This window comes from Bufo bufo, chromosome 2 (assembly GCF_905171765.1).
Source record: "Bufo bufo chromosome 2, aBufBuf1.1, whole genome shotgun sequence".
NCBI lineage: Eukaryota > Metazoa > Chordata > Amphibia > Anura > Bufonidae > Bufo > Bufo bufo.
In genome coordinates, this window is record NC_053390.1 from 435,083,802 (window position 1) to 435,103,156 (window position 19,355).

At 44.1% G+C, this 19,355-nt stretch overlaps 1 protein-coding gene across 5 annotated transcripts in view; it reads left to right on the forward strand.

Moving 5' to 3' along the window:
* HOMER3 (homer scaffold protein 3) overlaps positions 1-18,036 on the forward strand; it is a 177,161-nt gene extending 159,125 nt beyond the window's left edge. For all 5 annotated transcript variants that reach the window (XM_040417427.1, XM_040417426.1, XM_040417428.1 and 2 more), the window contains one exon: positions 17,014-18,036. In XM_040417427.1, coding sequence (XP_040273361.1) covers positions 17,014-17,202 — 189 coding nt within the window. In that variant the 3' untranslated portion in view covers positions 17,203-18,036. The remainder of the gene's footprint in view (positions 1-17,013) is intronic.
* Positions 18,037-19,355: the final 1,319 nt, after the last annotated feature.

Sequence of the window (19,355 nt, forward strand, 5' to 3'; positions counted from 1 at the left end):
ATTATACCCCCCCCCCCCCCCATCAATTAACTGTGATTAACCACAGTTTTTAAAAAGCAGAGTTAAATTTTACTAGCCACCCAGGCCTGATTACTGCCAGATCTTTAGAAACAAGAAATCCCTTAAATAGAACCTGCCTGACAACATGAAGTAGGCTAAAAGCTCTCAAAAAGAAACGCATCAAGCCCCAATCTGAAGAAGTTCAAGATGGGAAAAGTCATTGACATCCATCAGTCTGGAAAAGGTTGAAAGTCATTTCTAAGGCTTTGGGACTCCAGTGAACCACAGGGAGAGCTATTATCCACAAATGGAGAAAACCTAGAACGGTGGTGAAACTTCCCAGGAGTGGCTGGCCTACCAAAATTACTCCAAGAGCACATTGACGACTCATCTAGGTGGTGACAAAAGAACCCAGAGCAACATCTAAAGCACTGCAGGACTTTCTTGTCTCAGTTAAGGTCAATGTTCATGATTCAACAATAAGAAAGTGACTGTTCTTTTTGGTCAGCAGTGGTTTTTGCCTTGTAACTTTCCCATGGATACTATTTTTGCCAAAGGCCCATCTCACGTTTGCCAAAAGACATCTTGATAATCCCCAAGCCTTTTGGTAAAATATTCTGTGGACTGACGAGACAAAAGTAGAACTTTTTTGAAGGTGTGCGTCCTATTACATCTGGTTAAAAACTAACACAGCATTTCAGAAAAGGAACATCATACTGACAGTCAAACATGGTGGTGTGATTGTCTGGGGCTACTTTGCTGCTTCAGGACCTGGACGACTTCCTATAATTGATGGAACCATGAATTCTTCTCTCCACTAGAAAATCCTGATGGGGAATGTCCAGCCATCAGTTTGTGACCTTAAAGGGTTCTCCGGGAATTAAGAAAATTACAATTCTTACTTTATTATAAATATATTGCCAAATACCTTTCATTAGTTATAATGGCTCATTTTGTCTAGGCAGCAATCATTAGGAGAAATAAAATGGCCACCATCCTATTAGTACACACAAAATCTGTCCACACAGGGAGACAAATTTCTTTAGAACAATGTATTTATACTAAAGTAATATTTAAGTATTTTCATTTTCTTAATTCCCAGAGAACCTCTTTATGCTCAAGCATACTTGGGTTCTGGAGCAGGACAATGATCCGAAGCACACCAGCAAGTCCACCTCTCAATGGCTGGAAAAAACGAAAATGAAGGTTTTGGAGTGGCCTAGTCAAAGACTGGACCTAAATCTGATTGAGATGCTGTGGCATGACCTTAAACAGGCCGTTCATGCTAGAAAACCCTCCAAAGTGGCTGACTTAAAACAATTCTGCAAAGAGTGGGCCAAAATTCCTCCACAGAGATGTGAAAGACTATTTGATATGCAAATTTGTTTGATAATATGAAACGTTTAAGTGTAACAAATGTGCTAAACCAAAAGAAATCTGTTAGGGGGGCAAATTATATAATTTTTTACAGCTCTATAACATGCTCCCTGAAGCCCTGATGCCATGTTCAACATGACAGGTTCCCTTTACTTCTTAAACCAATCAAAACCTGTGTGTAGAAGAGTGATGACCATGTTTTCTAATAAATTGTAATTCCCCTCATGTATAGCTGGTTAATAGTGATACTCTTGGTGTCTTGGAATCACTAATCTGATCAGGTTACCACTATGATAGTCCTTCTTACCCTAAACAGACTGGACCCTGCACTTGCTGCCAAAATTACCAGCAGTCATCCAGTAAAATGAATTCCATAAAAACATGGACACGTCCACCTCTGTGTCCAGAGGCGGACTGGGAATATAAAGCGGCCCTGGAAAAAAAAAGTTAAAAGTGGCCCTCATGCTGTAGACAGGTCCACATTGAAATAAACAGCTGTCTGTGGATGGATAACTGGCTTAGGTCTTCCCTGTCACATCCTTAAAGCTTGTAAAAGAGCGGGATCTTGACATAGGGGCCACTTAATATGGTGGATCTGGTGATCTCTATAATGGAGACACCCCTTTGCTCGATTTTTCCTTCCTTTGAAGGATATCCTTCATTCTCTGTGTTGAAGACCCATAACTGGGGCTCCACAGTTATTTTGCATATCACATTGAAAGAAGGAAGGGCAACGCAAGTAGATGGGGTCAACACAAGTAGGTGGGGTCAGCAATACTACAGTGCAGCACAAAATTCTGTCTCAGCAAAACCAAATACCACAGTGAGGCACAAAATATCTCCCCAGAAGCTGCTGTTCTGTTGTCTCTCAATAGCTGTAACTTTCTGTCCTCCTTCTCCAGTTGTCTCTACTTAAGATATGGAGCAGAAGGCTTAGGAGATGTGATGAAGGCCACGGCTGTGAGCCAGCCCTATCTTAAACATGCTCCCCAAGTGGTCAAGAAACAAATTAAACACCTGAATCCGATTCCAAGTCGCCATGTCCGATGCAGGCCATAGATCTTTTTAAGTCACTGGCACTGCCTCTTTTTCTATACACAGCACTCATTGAGCACCGTGTATGAGAAACTAGAGAAGACAGAAGTAGTGAAAACCCAACATTTGACTTCCAGATTGCTTGTGCAACCAGTTAAGACCACCCTGTAAATATACTATTGTTCAGTCTTTCAAAACCTGGACCAAATGCCGTATATAGAACCGTCCTTAACCGGTTATTGAATTAATATATAATTACATACATACCATCTAGGGATGGGTGAACCGATTCATACGAATCAGATTTGTTAAAAATAAGCCTCCTTGAGCAGGGATGGGCTGGCTCTGCCGCTCAAGACAAGAGCCTCCCCTTTTTCTGTTCATTGACAGGACCAGACATCTCCCCTGGCCCTGTCAATCTTGCGCCTGTGCCGCTGCTCTGAGTAACAACGTAAGCACAGAGCCTCTGCTGCTGCAACCTTAGCAGCGCAGATGTCGACACTCACATCTGGGTACACCGGGAAGTGTAGTGGTGCATGCACAGTTGTCATCTGCGCTGCTCAGATAGTAGCAGTAGAGCCACTTGCGCTACTGCTCGGAGCAACGGTATGGGCATGAGATTGACAGGGCCAGGCAAGATGAAAGGATAGGGCCAGTCCCTCACTGCTCATGGAGGTTTTTTTTTTATTTACAAATTCAATTTGTCCAAATGGATTTGCTCATCTCTAATACTGATATATCTCCATATATAGCCCTGTGAGAAAGTCAGTAGATATGTATAATACGTGCATGCATTCATACGTGTGGGTATTTCTCCGAGTGGATTCTTTTTGTCAGCGTTCGGCAGGTTGCCATGGAAATGCTTTGCCCTGGTGCTTTGTTTGAAGGATACACAGTTGACTCTGTTGTTCTAGCTTGTTGTGAGGGAAAAGTCATTGGATGAGGGGGGAGCAGTTTACTGTAGTCTCTCTGCACCACAGTACTGCTCAAGACCCTGATATATGAGAAACCAGTTATTTTCCTACTTTTGCTATTCATATTTTTTTAAATGAGCGAAAAACTCCAGATTAAACGTGTGGATGTAGGGGCTAAAAGGGTGCTGTCACTCACAGCTTTTTGTGGCCAGAAGGGGGTTGAAAGGAGAGGTGTAGTCCTCCTCTCTGCTGGATCGACTTCTGGCTCTGGCTCACAGAACTGCCACAAAGTTGTGGGGCACCACTCTTTTAGCCCACTGTCACACCAAATACTGACCGTGTGAAAGTGGCCTTCAAGGTATGTCCACATGGGATGTAAATCCAGAAGAAGGAAAAAAAAATCTGCTCTGGATTTTGACGTGAGTAGGTTGCAAAAATTGCTGTGAATCTGCATCAAAATCCTCAAGTTGTATTGGGGATTTGTTGTAAAATTTTACTGCAGATTTTCCCTATTTGGCAAAATGTCAACCACTTTGCTGGTTATGTAATATGCTGTGGATTTTCCAACTGCAGTTCTGCAACAGAAAATCTGTAGCATATCTGCCTTGTGTGAACACACCCTAACAGTAGCTCCTAACAGTATTCAGGATGTTTCAGATACCTGGCTAATAAGAATTTTGGCACATCATTCTGATGGAAAGTAAGACAACTAATAGGTGGTAGCAATAGTTTCTCCCCATTCACTTTGCATCTGCCTGTGTCACCGATTGACCTGTTTATCGTCTGCCTGAACATCAGGCAGTCTAATAGGGCCCTACATTTACACGAAGTATTGGACAGGATTAGTAAAGTCTGCCCCAGTGTTCTATAAAGGTCATTATTCTTGACGTCCTGTGTTTGAAGCTATGGAATTACTGCTGACCTTGAGCAGTTGCTACAAACACGGAAGATGTGATGTGTCTCAGTTAACATGGTTAATAAGGAGTGCATCAGCATGAAGAGCAGTCGCTCACCCCTATCCATATAATTCAGCAGTGCGTGCTGATTATTTACGCCATTGCAGCTAGGAAATAGTTTCTTGCCCATTACTGTAGCGCAAACGGTAGGTTAAGGCTGGGTTCACATGACGTTTTTATCATCCGCTTAGCAGATCCTCAACACAAGTAAAGTAAATGGATGCCAACAGCACTGGCATTGACATGAATGAAGCAGTGCTGCAGTTGTGAGTGCTATCCACTACAAGGTGCTGTATAGTTTTGGCTCCAATTTCTGGTGACAAAGCTACACAGAACAGCTGATCAGAGGGAGTGAAGGGAGTCAGACCCCCGCGGATCAGCTAGTGATGCCATATTTTCACACCAGTCTTAATAGCAAATCCCCCTGCATGTGATGCACCAGAAAAAAGAAATCTACATCAACAAGGGAGCTGGCATATATTTGTAGTCTAATAGTTTTGTTAGATGAGTCAAGCTGCTGAGCTCCTTTCCCACATCACACCTTTTTGCCCTTTTCCAGGGCAATTTTTGTCACAAAACAGCGGTTATGACAAATATTGCTAATTTTATATACCAGAACAATGGCGTACAAACTTGATAGATTCCACCCTGGATTTTTACTAGATCTAACTTTATTGAGCACCCAATTTCTGATATACGGTAGGTTAGGCTAGGTTCAGATCTGGGGCAAAATTCTTTTTTTCTGTTCCGGTATAGGAACAAAATAATGGAATTTCTGGATCCAGCATCTGTACATTAACTAGAAGATACCATTGCATGCAATACAATACAGTATACAACAGGGGTCGGCAACCTTCTGCACTCCAGCTGTTGTGAAACTACAACTCCCAGAATCCTCCTTTCACATCTGTGGGAGCTACAAGAATTATCAATTAACTGTACATGCTGGGAGTTGTAGCTGCACAGCAGCTGGAACGCAGAAGGTTGCTGATCCTTGGTATACCAACTGTGCAGTGTTGATCTGGGAATCGTTTAGGGTAGGGTCGTCACGATAACAAAATTTTGATTAGATTTTGATACCATAAAAAATTATTGCAATACTCAATAGCACGCGAAAAAAATAAAATGCCCAAAAAAGCTGCGTGCATTCTGCATTTTATGGAACGTCCGGCCCATAATAGAACAGTCCTATCCTATTTTTGGGAGGGGACAAGGTGACAAAAAAAATAGAATCGCATGTTTTTTTATTTATTTTTTTGTTACAGCATTCACCACATAGGAGATATTTTTTTAATAGTTTGGACTTTTTCGAATGTGGCGATACCTAAAATGTTAGTTTTTTCATTGTTTATATATTTTTATATGTAAAATTGGGAAAGAGGGTGTTTAAACTTTTAATATTTTGGTTATTTTATTGTACTTTTTATTTAATAACTATTAGCCACCTTAAGGGGCTAGAACCCTTGTCCTATTCACCCTAATAGAGATCTATTAGGGTGAATAGGATTTTTCACTGTCCCTGCTGCTGTGCTTTGTGCACACAACAGCAGGGAGCTTACCACAGCAGCCATGGATAGCTTCAATAGCATCTTGGCTCCCGTGGTAACCGACCGGAGCCCCACAATTTCACTGCTGGGGCTCCAATCGGAAGCTGCCGCGACCACTGCCATCAATGAAAATAATACTGGGGGAAAGGGGAGGCCACTGCGCCACCAATGAAAATAATTAACCCCTAAATACAAATGTAGGCTGGCTTAAAAATATACATACTCCATAGACAGAAGTGTTGGGACACCTACACATTACACCTACAGGAACTGTTATGTTATCCCATTCTAATCCCATAGGCATTAGTATGGAGTTAGTCCCCACTTTGCAGGTAAAACAGCTTCCACTCTTCTGGGAAGGCTTTCTACATACTATTTATCCAGAAGAGCATTTGTGAAGAGGGGATGAGAGGGCAGGGCCGGATTAACGTAGGGGCTGATGGAGCTGCAGCTCCAGGCCCCTACCATAAAATAGGCCCATCCGCCAGCCAAAAGGCCGTCGGGAGGGTTAAAAGTCCTCTGTTGTACACAGCGTCACACAGCACACAGACAATGCAGAGACGCTCACCTCACGCTGGCAGCAGGGAGCCTGAGGGAGGGACTCGGGAGGAGCGTAATATGATCCTAGAGTGGAAGCTGCTTCTGCCAGCCCCTCCCCGCCCACCAACCAATCAGAGCTGAGGCAAGGCAGGCACTAGCAGCTCTGAGTCGTCTCAGGTCCTGTAAGGGAAGTGCACAGTGTAAAGTGTAGTTCCCAGGTTAGAACAGTGCATCTGCCAGGACCTGTGATGACATCATCTTCAGCATCACAGGTCCTGCAGAATCTAGCAAAGGAACTGCACCAAAAATGGTGTAGTTCCTAGGTTTGAAAGGTACATCTGCCAGGACCTGTGATGACATCATCACAGGTCCTTCAACCCCTAACAGCAAGTATTAGAAGTTCACAATCAGCTCTGCATTGATCCATACAGACTGGAATGGAGTGGTAAGAGGAGGTCCTCCACTTTTCATCATTTACCCCCCCTCCATGCCCTGTTTTTACTCAATGCTCACTCATGTATAATACTTCAGACAGGTACAGTGACCACAACCTCATGTACTTCACACACACAGTGACTATAATGCATAACTGACCACATATTTCTATAAACACTGCATCTACAGTATTATACCTTGTATGCCTCACATCTATATATATCTATATATATATCTATATATATATATATATATATATATATATATATATATATATACACACACACTGCATATATTAAACAGTATTATAGATGCAATATGTACAGATATATAATATATATTGCAGTGTACTGATATGTGAGGTACAAGGTATAATATATGCAGTGTGTATAGATATATTGTATATACAGCAGTGTACTGATATGTTAGGTACGAGGTATAATAGATGAAGTGTGTACAGGTATATTGTATATACAGTATTGGATTGATATGTGAGGTACGAGCTGTAATTTATACCTCATATATCAGTACACTGCTGTATATACTATATACCTGAACACACTGCATCTATTATACCTCATATATCAGTACACTGCTGTATATACTATATACCTGTACACACTGCATATATTATACCACGTTCCTCACATATCAGTACACTACTGTATACACTATACATCTGTACACACTGTATCTATTATGCCTCTTTTGTGTGCCAGGCCTGTTTTGTAATCCCAATCCGGCCCTGATGGCATAAATTATAAAACAGCAGCAAACATAGTTCATGGAACAAAGAAAGAGGCCTGGAATGGGTAGTGGGAGGGGCTATAAAGGGGGAATGGGGGCCCAATTTAGATTCTTGCTATGGGGCCCAGAGAGATAAGAGAAGTGACAGATGACACAGAGTTTAGATTACAGGTTGAATTAACCCTTTAGGATCAAATTGGCTTCTCAGGAGATATATATGTTAAAGGCATCTCATTCAGTAGCTATATAACTAAGGGTGGGTTCACATCTCCTTTATGGATTCCGTTAAGTGAGGACTGTGGGGACTGTTTTATTATCAGCCAGTGACTGTGTTACTGTAATACTGTTATCAATTCAGCACATAGTGTTCCCTGTGCGTGCATTCACATTTCACTTCACTTGGTTCGTTGTACTACTGTCAGTGTCAGACTGTTGTCACTGTGGGTAACAATGCACAACAGACAACAATGCACACCACAGTGAAGGCTCCTGAGTCCTCCTGTCCGGCGTCAGCCTCAGCTTCCCTTCACTATCACTATAATCAATCACTCTTCCTGATCCTGACTCACTCATTAGCGAGCTGAAGAGCCGACTGAGTCAGCAGCAGCAAGTGAATCGGATGGATAGCATCTGCGCATGCGCACCGGCACCTAGAGTTTTCGGTTCACTTGCGAGTCAGCTCAGCAGTCAGTGACTCAGCAAGTGAACCGAAGATCCGATTCATGAACCGATTCATCTGAAAGATCCGAACTTCCCATCACTACTGAGGTCATATCCGGCTGGCCGCGGCATTACAGGAACAGCACCAGCTGCTCTGACGTCCTGCCGCCGGATATACGTCACAGGATATCCGGCGGCAGGACGTCAGAGCATCTGGTGCGGTTCCTGTAATGCCGGCCCGCCGGATATGACCTCAGTGCGCCCGCGGTTATCCCTCCTGCACGCTGTGCTGTGTACAACCTACTCAGCAGTTTCGACCAGCACACGGCCCACAGCGCTCAGCCACACCAGCCCGTGAGACAGCAGGAGCTTCTGGAGCAGGGCAGGTATCAAATAAACTCATCCAGTTGGAAGGGAGGGCAATCATAGTGCTGTTATGATTTATGGACACAGCTCTCAGCATGCTTAGCCAGCCTTCTATCTGGCTGTTTCTGAGCCTGTGGACTGTGACTCTCAAGAAGCACAGCCAGATAGAAGGCTGGCTAAGCATGCTGAGAACTGTGTCCATAAATCATAACAGCACTATGAAAATTACTGACTGGCTAAGCATGCTGAGAGCTCAGTCTCTATAACATAACACATTAAAGAAATTACTGTTTCTAGCTGCGAGTCCACAGCAGCTAGAAACAGTAATTTCTTTAAAGGGATTCTGTCACCAGGTTTGACCCCTGTCAGCTAAAAATATGCTGATGTTCAGGGCGTCTTCACGATTCCTAATGTGGGCTTATAAATGTCATCTGTGGGCTTATTTAGCTAAAAAAACAGCTTTTACTAACCTGTCAGTCAAACAAATAAGGTGCCTAAGGGGATGTTAATGGGTGCAAGATGCCCGCCGCACCCACCGCCGTTCGTGCCCAGCGCCGCCTTTCCGGACTTCTGCACCGCCTCCTAATCCTCTGTGCCGCCTTTCGCTCTCCCTCCCTCCCTCCCCCTCCTTCTGCTGTAAGATCTCGCGCTTGCGCACAGGGCTCTGCCTGATGCGCCCGTGCAGACCTCTCCATTTGGCTTCTTACAGCGAAGTGCGCATGCGCCGGCACTTCGCTCAACCCCTGTATGCGCGAGATCTTACAGCAGGAGGAGGGGGAGGGAGGGAGAGCGAGAGGCAGCACAGAGGATTAGGAGGCGCCGCAGAAGTCCGGAAAGGCGGCGCTGGGCACGAACGGCGGTGGGTGCGACCGACACCTTGCATCCATTAACATCCCCTTGGGCACCTTATTTGTTTGACTGACAGGTTAGTAAAAGCTGTTTTTTAGCTAAATAAGCCCACAGATGACATTTAGAAGCCCACATTAGGAATCGTGAAGACGCCCTGAACATCAGCATATGTTTAGCTGACAGGGGTGAAACCTGGTGACAGAATCCCTTTAATGTGTTATGTTATTTAGACACAGCTCTCAGCATGCTTAGCCAGCCTTCTATCTGACTGGCTAAGCATGCTGAGTGCTGTGTCCATAAATCATAACACAGCTCTATGAAAATTACTGTTTCTAGCTGCTGTTGTCCACATTCCACAGCAGCTAGAAAACAGTAATCTTCATAGTCATGTTAAATGATCACTATAGTGTCAGGAAAACAAAGCGGTTTTCCTGACACTATAGTGCCCTGAGGGTGCCCCCACCCAGGGCCGGCTCCAGGTTCATGTGGGCCCTTGGGCGATAAATCCCAGTGGGCCCCCATGAGGCATTTTTTTACATTGACATGTCCCCCTGTGGCTCCTACACGGTATAATGACCCCCAGTGGCCCCTATACAGTATAATGACTACTAGTGGCCCTTCACACAGTATAATGAACCCCCAATTCCCCCCCACTGTATAATGACCACCTGTGGCCCTGCATTCAGAATAATAACCCCCAGTCGCCCCCATTTAGAATAATGACCCCCAGTAGCCCCCACACTGGGGGAATACTGTATGGAGGGGGCACTGGGGGTATTTATACTGAATGGAGGGTCATTGGTGATCATTACTAAATGGGGGACACTGGGGGTCATTATACTATGTAAAGGGCCCTCACAGTATAATGACCCCACAGTGGCCCTCCATTCAGAATAATGACCCCCAGTCGCCCCCACACTGGGGGTTATACTGTATGGAGGGGGCACGAGGGGTTATTATATTTAATGGGGGCTCTGGTGGTCATTATGCTAAATGGGGGGCACTGGGAGTCATTATACTGTGTAAGGGACCCTCACAGTGTGATGAATGACCCCCCAGTGGCCCCCTCACATACCTATCATTGCAGGGGAGCTGGTGGTCCTGTCATTCACTAACCGCAGCTCCCAGCTCCCCACATGAACCTGGAGCCGGCCCTGAATGACCCCCAGTAGCCCCCACACGGGGGGAATACTGTATGGAGGGGGCTCTGGGGGTCATTATACTGAATGGAGGGTCATTGGTGATCATTATACTAAATGGGGGACACTGGGGGTCATTATACTATGTAAAGGGCCCTCACAGAATAATGACCCCCAGTCGCCCCCACACTGGGGGTTATACTGTATGGAGGGGGCACGAGGGGTTATTATATTTAATGGGGGATCTGGTGGTCATTATGCTAAATGGAGGGTCAATGGGGATCATTATACTAAATGGGGGGCACTGGGAGTCATTATACTGTGTAAGGGACCCTCACAGTGTGATGAATGACCCCCCCAGTGGCCCCCTCACATACCTATCATTGCAGGGGAGCTGGTGGTCCTGTCATTCACTAACCGCAGCTCCCTGCGCTCCTTCTCTCCTCCGGCCCGCTGCAGCAGTGAGCCAGGCCTGGAGGAGAGAAGGAGATGTGCAGTGATGGAGCTAGAACTGACTGGGCCCCACAGCGAAATTTAGTACGCCCCCCTCCCCCCCAATGTGTGTTCACATTACGTTTTTCCTATCGGTTTGATGTATACACATGTGCTGCACTCCACGTTTTTGTATCCTGCAGAGTCAAGTAAAAAATGCAGACGTTAACGTATATGTTTTTTTCTACCATGGAACTGTATGGTGAACGGACGCCACTGTACGGCATCAGTCTGAGGCATCTGTCAATGCATACATTTTCAGTATGCATTAAATGGATGGCAAAAATAGGATGTGAACCCAGCGCTAGTGTCAGAATAAGCCCCAGTACACAGCGGAGCAGCGTGGCGGAGAGGGGAGGCCGCCATGTACTGACAGAGCGCTACCTGGTGGTCAGGGATGAGGACTGTGCTTCCCAAGGATCATTTTCTACTGGGGAATACAGGGCACAGTATAATACACTAGAATCTATATAATATAAAGATATTAGCCCCACCCCCGAATAATCATACGATTAGGGGGTCATTTATTATATAGAAATACGTCTATATTAGGCGCATTTCTGACACAGATGTGGCGCAAAGGTCCTTAACACCGCAATCTGTATCTTTTCCCGCTCATGCCAGGTCTAAAAAAAGTGGTGTGGGCAGAAAGGGATACAGTTATGGCCATCCAGTTATTGGATACCACCGCCATATAGTGATAACACCGCCATATAGTGATAACACCGCCATACAGTGACCGGATAAAAGGGTATAGGAGGGCATAGTACAGGGAATGACTATGGGCACTGCACAGAGTGTGGTAAGAGGGCACAATGCAGGGTATAAAGGGGCACAGTACGGGGTGGGGGGCACAGTCACATGACCCTGTGATGTTAGAAGGTCCTTATGGTGAATGCGGTTCAGATGCCACCATAATGAGAGGCAGAGGAGTGAGACAGGGGCCCGGGGCCCTGGATGGACAGGAGGGGTGGACACAGCAAGTAGGTGGAAGGGGCTCTGAGGGGGATTCATACAAGTAGTGGCAGGAGGTCTGTGCAGGGCAGCAATAGGAGATAGGAGGGTGGGACAGGAGCCCTGGATACATGAGGGAGAAAAGGAGACAGCAGGGGCTCCATGAGGATGAGAGAGGACAGGATAAGGGGGGGGGGGGGGGGCAGGTGTCATGGAGGCAATCAGCTTAATAAAACAGTAACACAACTAAATAGAATGAAGCAGCAGTGTCCCCCCCTTTCCTTCTGTCCCACAGAGAAGAGACAGTCACAGTGCAGACTCACACACAGACTGTCTCCACACTTCTCTGCTCCAGCTCCAGCCGTGCGGTCTCTCTCCAGTCTCCTCAGGCAGCGTGTGTCCTGTGTAGAGGGGGCGTGTCCTGTGTAGAGGGGGCGTGTCCTGAGTCTCTGCAGCTCAGGGGGCCCACCAGAGGGGTACTGCGTATGTGAAATGACAGCAGTGAGAGCTCCCATCTGTATTGATGGAAGTGCTCATAGCAGCTCAGTGGGCCCCCCCAGGAGCATTGGGCCCCGGCACTTGCCCGGGGATGCCGGGTTATGACGCCGGCCCTGCCCCCACCCTCAGGGTCCCCCTCCCGTGGTCCCCCTCCATGTTGCCAAGATAGACGCCAAATGAAGGGGTAGTTGCAAGAACAAAATACTTTAATGGTATCGATAAAATATATATGTAATTAAGACACTGAGTGCAGTTCCATAAAAAGGCCCAGCAAAATCCTCAGCACCAGGCCCATGATGCTCTTAATCCGGCCCTGTGAGAGGGTCTGGCTTGCAATCTCCATTTTAGTTCATCCCAAAGGTGTTTGATTGGGTTATGGTCAGGCCTCTGTGTGGTCCAGGCAGGTTCTTCCAGACCAAATTCACCCAACTATGCTTTTATGGACCTTGCTTTGTGCACTGGGGCAAAGTCATGCTGGAAAAGAAAAAGGCCTTTCCCAAACTTCCCACTGAGTTGGAAGCATAAAATAGTCCAAAATGTCTTGGTATGCTGAAGTATTAACATTTCCCATCACTGGAACTAAGGGGCCTAGGCCAACCCTGAAAAAAATAACCCCAACGCATTATAAGTCTTTCACCAAACTTTACAGCTGGCGCAATGCAATCAGGCAGGTAATGTTTTCCTGGTATTCACCAAACCCATCAGATTGCCATATATAGAAGCGCGATTCATAACTCCACATTTTTCCAGAGTCCAGGAAAGCCATGCCTTGAAGCTCCCAGCCCACAGATGAGGTTTGGAACTGGTTATTGACTGGTTTTAACTATTGAGTGACAGCTGCAGGCCATAAGATTCCATACAACCCAATGTACACTCATTGACAAAACAAATAATGCACCCAGAAGGAGTTGGAATTGAATGAAACTTGATAAGTGTGAATGTAATAATATACAGTAGTGTTCACAAAAATAGCAATTAGTTAAAAAAATTATGACTTTTAGGCCTCTTTCACACGGGTGAGTTTTCTACGTGGGTGCAATGTGTGAGGTGAACTGAATCTGGACCCATTCATTTCTATGGGGCTGTGCACATGAGCAGTGATTTTCACGCATCACTTGTGCGTTGCGTGAAAATCGCAGCAAGCTCTATATTGTGCGGTTTTTCATGCAACTTCATAGAAGTGAATGGGGCTGCGTGAAAGTCTCAAGCAAGTGCGGATGCGGTGCGATTTTCACGCATGGTTGCTAGGAGACTATTGGGATGGGGACCCAATCTTTATTTTCCCTTATAACATGGTTAGAAGGGAAAATAATAGCATTATTAATACAGAATGCTAAGTAAATTAGGGACGGAGGGGTTAAAAATAAATAAACTCGCCTCATCCACTTGTTCGCGCAGCCCGGCTTCTCTTCGTTCTTCTTTGATGACCTGGGAGAAAAGGACCTTTGGTGACGTCACTGCGCTGTGATGGACCATGTGATGAGCGCAGTGACGTCACCAAAGGTCCTTTTCTCCCAGGTCCTGAAAGAAGAGAAGCCGGGCAGCGCGAACAAGTGGATGAGGGGAGTTTTAATTTAATTTTTAACCCCTCCATCCCTAATTTACTTCGCATTCTTAATACAGAATGCAATTATTTTCCCTTATAACCATGTTTATAAGGGAAAATAATAAAATCTAAACACTGATCCCAAACCCAAACTTCTGTGAAGGGGTTCGGGGTCTGGGTACCAAACATGTCGATTTTTCTCACGCGTGTGCAAAACGCATTAAAACGCTTTGCACTCACCTGGAAAAATCATGCATTTTCCCGCAACGCACCCGCATCCTATCCGGCCCTCACACGCGATGCCCGTGTGAAAGAGGCCTTATTTGAATTAAGAGTTTTTGCCGTTTCCACTATAAGAAAAGGGTGGATTTTGGGGATGTTCTTGAGGTGCAGATGACAAGAGCGTGCAAGTAATTGGATATGGGGAACAAAGGAAAGATCAGAGTCAAACGTGGACCCAAGACAGCGCGAGAGAGTGAGAGAGTTAGTTTTGTTTTTGAGAGGTTCAGTTTTAGATACAGAGAGGACATCATGTTAGAGATAGCTGCCAGACAATTACTGGTGGAGTAAAGCAGGGGTGATGTCAGGGTATGCAGTGTATAGTTGGTAGTTGGGTGTTGTCAGCATATACATGGTACTTAAAGCCAAATCTACTGATACTCTGTCCAATGGGGACTGTGTAGAGGTAGAAGATTAGAGGACCTAGTACTGAACCCTGAGAAATGCCAACATCAAGAGAAGGAGGAGAAGTAGAACCAGCGAACCATGGTTACCAACTCCACCACAGGGGATAACCTCAAGCTGCGTATTGGTCATGCAGCATAGGTTGGGTGCTAGCTTCCTAATTGGCCTTTACTCATGCCTAATCCTCCATTGTAGGCCATCTGTCTTGTTTTTAAACTATGCATTGCTATACTAGTTCATAGACTTCCTGCATATGCCGGCTCTCTCCCTGATAGGCGGAGTACAAAGTCAGTGATAGCCTCTGCAAATGTGAATACAGTGACTTTATTGGGCAGAGGAGAACAACCAGCCTGAGACAACCCGAATCCCTCTTATTTACTACAGTGACTAAATTAATTTTAATGCATATTATTTTTACACTGCCAGATACCCTCTTCTCCCTAGTGAATAGATGTAATAGGACCTGTCTGTGCCTGTAGGTGGTGGCCCTACCATATGGTATCAGATTATGTAGATGTTGGAAGCATACCACTGTAATTCAGCATCTGATGTAAGGTGCCTTGATTAATACAGAACCCTTATGAAAATTGGGTGTACAGTTGCAAAAAAAGTATGTGAACATTTTGGAATGATATGGATTTCTGCACAAATTGGTCATAAAATGTGATCTGATCTTCATCTAAGTCACAACAATAGACAATCACAGTCTGCTTAAACTAATAACACACAAAGAATTAAATGTTACCATGTTTTTATTGAACACACCATGTAAACATTCACAGTGCAGGTGGAAAAAGTATGTGAACCCTTGGATTTAATAACCGGCTGAACCTCCTTTGGCAGCAATAACTTCAACCAAACGTTTCCTGTAGTTGCAGATCAGACGTGCACAACGGTCAGGAGTAATTCTTGACCATTCCTCTTTACAGAACTGTTTCAGTTCAGCAATATTCTTGGGATGTCTGGTGTGAATCGCTTTCTTGAGGTCATGCCACAGCATCTCAATCTGGTTGAGGTCAGGACTCTGACTGGGCCACTCCAGAAGGTGTATTTTCTTCTGTTTAAGCCATTCTGTTGTTGATTTACGTCTATGCTTTGGGTCGTTGTCCTGTTGCAACACCCATCTTCTGTTGAGCTTCAGCTGGTGGACAGATGGCCTTAAGTTCTCCTGCAAAATGTCTTGATAAACTTGGGAATTCATTTTTCCTCCCATGAAATCCATTCTTGTTTAGTGTTTTACGTATCGTAGATTCGCTAACAGGGATGTTAGCATATGCCAGAGACTTTTGTAAGTCTTTAGCTGACACTCTAGGATTCTTCTTCACCTCATTGAGCAGTCTGCGCTGTGCTCTTGCAGTCATCTTTACAGGATGGCCTTTCCTAGGGAGAGTAGCAGCAGTGCTGAACTTTCTCCATTTGTAGACAATTTGTCTTACTGTGGACTGATGAACAGCAAGGCTTTTGGAGATACTTTTTATAACCCATTCCAGCTTTATGCAAGTCAACAATTCTTAATTGTAGGTCTTCGGAGAGCTCTTTTGTGCGAGGCATCATTCACATCAGGCAATGCTTCTTGTAAAAAGTAAACCCAGAACTGGTGTGTGTTTTTTTTATAGGGCAGGGCAGCTGTAACCAACACCTCCAATCTCATCTCATTGATTGGACTCCAGTTGGCTGACACCTCACTCCAATTAGCTCTTGGAGATGTCATTAGTCTAGGGGTTCACATACTTTTTCCACCTGCACTGTGAATGTTTACATGGTGTGTTCAATAAAAACATGGTAATATTTAATTCTTTGTGTGTTATTAGTTTAAGCAGACTGTGATTGTCTATTGTGACTTAGATGAAGATCAGATCACATTTTATGACCAATTTGTGCAAAAATCCATATCATTCCAAAGGGTTCACATACTTTTTCTTGCAAATGTATATGGGGATACAGGAGAATGTCATAGCCTTTTATCTGTGTTGTACTATAGCTCTTTATTTTTAGAAAGTGCAGAGTTTTATTTTTTGTTAAACCATTGCCTGTTTTCCAGAGTAGAAAGTCTGAATGCACAACCTCACATCATGACATTAAAGATAAATCACTCCTAATGCTATGATCACATATGAATGCTGCATATTGGGGTGGAGCCGCTGTATGATTTTTTTTTTTTAATTTATTCTGTGTACATTGATTATAGGTTGAAGTAGGCATGTGTCTTTTGTCAACCTTCGCATGTTACTATTTAAGTTAAGCACAATTTCATTTTCCTGTGTGGTTTGGCAGGAGCTGGAGGATCGAAACCAAGAACTGGAGAAAGAGCTGCAGAAGGCAGAGCAGAGTTTGAACGATACACACTTGGAAAGAGACAGGATACGGGAAGAAATCAGCAGAGCTGGGGATGAGCTGGATATAAAAATCTGTCAGCTTAATGAATTGCGTTTGGGGCTTTCCCAACTCCTAGAAGGAAACTGAAGACTGGATGGATGGCTTCTGATTAAACTGCTGATTATGATTGTATATCTAGTGGGATTTGGGATGGCAGCTGGACCATTCCTAACTCCTAGTAAGAGACAGATGATCCTGGAGTACAATAGTCACCACTTGTTAATCTACAGTATTTACTGGCTTTATGTCTGTAAATGTTAGCTGTCTCGCTCAGACAGCTGTAGAGGTAGAAAACCAGGTCCAAGTCCAGCCTATTTACTTGCTATTACCTATACTTCTGCTGCAATTCTAATAGAAAATAGAAGTTTCCCTTTCTCTGCAGTTTGTACTAATTTCCAACCAGGAACAAAAGCCATGAAACAAAACCAAAAGGAATATCTGATGTATGCCCATGTAATACAATTACTATTCCCTATGGTGAGAGATATCAACAGAATACATTCACTGTGCATTTCCACATAATAAACCAGCTTTATAAGGTCAAAAACAACTTAGAACCCCACAAAATCCGGGACCAGCTATGTCAATGCCTTAAAAATATAACTGGACTGTTACCATTCTCTGACAAGGGGGACATACATAGACACAGGTATTGTATTCTAGCCAGTTTCATTAAAGGTACTTATCAAATGGTAAAGGATAATGATATTGCCTACGCTATAATCAGACACACATCTCAGTGGATTTGACTTTCAGGGATAATCCGTTTTAGCTAGAATATGAAATGCAGTGAAGAGAATTAAAAATGATCATACCGACATTTTGGTTTTGAAATATTTGCATAGCACATGGCATCACTTCTGGCTAGAACGCAGCTTACATACATTACAACCTACAGGGTGGGTGATTTCAGGTAATACAGCTGCAGATTAGCAAAAAAAAATATAAGGAATCAATTGCCATTGGTGGTGGGAGCATACAAGATACAGTTTAAACGTTACAGCAGATACAGGCACTGAGCTGCTGTTGGACACTGTGAATGCAAAACTCATCTCGAAGACCTGGACTGAAGTAGGAAAATACATGTAAATGGATAGTCTACTAACTGCCACCATAAAATATTCATCTCATGCACCTTTTAGGAGCATTTGTCATAGGGGCACAAAGTCAACTAATTAGGACTCAATACCCCTCTATTTCCTGCCTACAATACCTGGCCAAAGTACAAGTAACCTTAAAATGAAAGGTGCCTGTGCATCAATCAGGAGATTACCTAGAGTGAGCAGTACGAATACAGCCTGTCACAACGTTATTTTAGCCATTTCTGTGATGATATAAAGAGATGTACTAGAGCTTAGCGAGTATGGGTGTTTTATAGCCTTAAAAATCCTTTAAGACATTCAAGTAATCACTAGTGAAGAAAGTGTTGTGAGAACTAGCCATTTGTGCCAACATTCTGCTTCACTGCAGTTATTTTATTATCTACTACTGCACCATACACACAGCATATAAGGATGTGGGCATGTACCTCTTGCAGCTACAGTATCTGGTCAGAACCCTATCGAAAAGTTCCCTTTTAAGCCGGGGACACTTTTTTAAATGCTTTTTCTTTTTGCAGTACGGCATTGTACTTATTTTGCACCAAGACATTTTCCAACCATTTGTCTTCTGCAGCCTGCACAGTTTAACATACAATGCAGGCTGTTCTGCCCTTTACAGTGAAATGCGCTAGAGACGCTGTCTGATGGAACGGTCAGTAACTCTATTCTTTGCACTCCTTCAGGCTCAAACACATTTCAGATGAATTCTTATCAATTTCAGAAAGAGAAGTTATCAATTTACTGAGAGATCAGGTTACTGCTGCTGCCCACAGAGGTCTTGAGGAGAAAAGCCTATATTCAAATGGAACCAGTCGGAGTTCTGTTATCATAACCTCATAGTATACTCCATAAATACTGGACAAGGAAGACCAGCACTGATTTATTGCATATTTAGCATCAAAACTGTGTCATGCTTCAGCTACATCTGAGAAAATGCCTCTATTTTAATGCTAAGTATGCAAGAAGTACCAATTTTCCTTCTACAATTAGAGAAAATCCTTCTTCCTTCACCCAAACAGTGTGACTGACAAATTTCCTAAGTTTTTATGTGGGTAGAACTGAAAATTACTGTGCGGTTGGGACAAAAAGGACTCGCAGGCTTTCTACAGAAGCCCCGGCAGCATTTTAACAGCTTAGTAC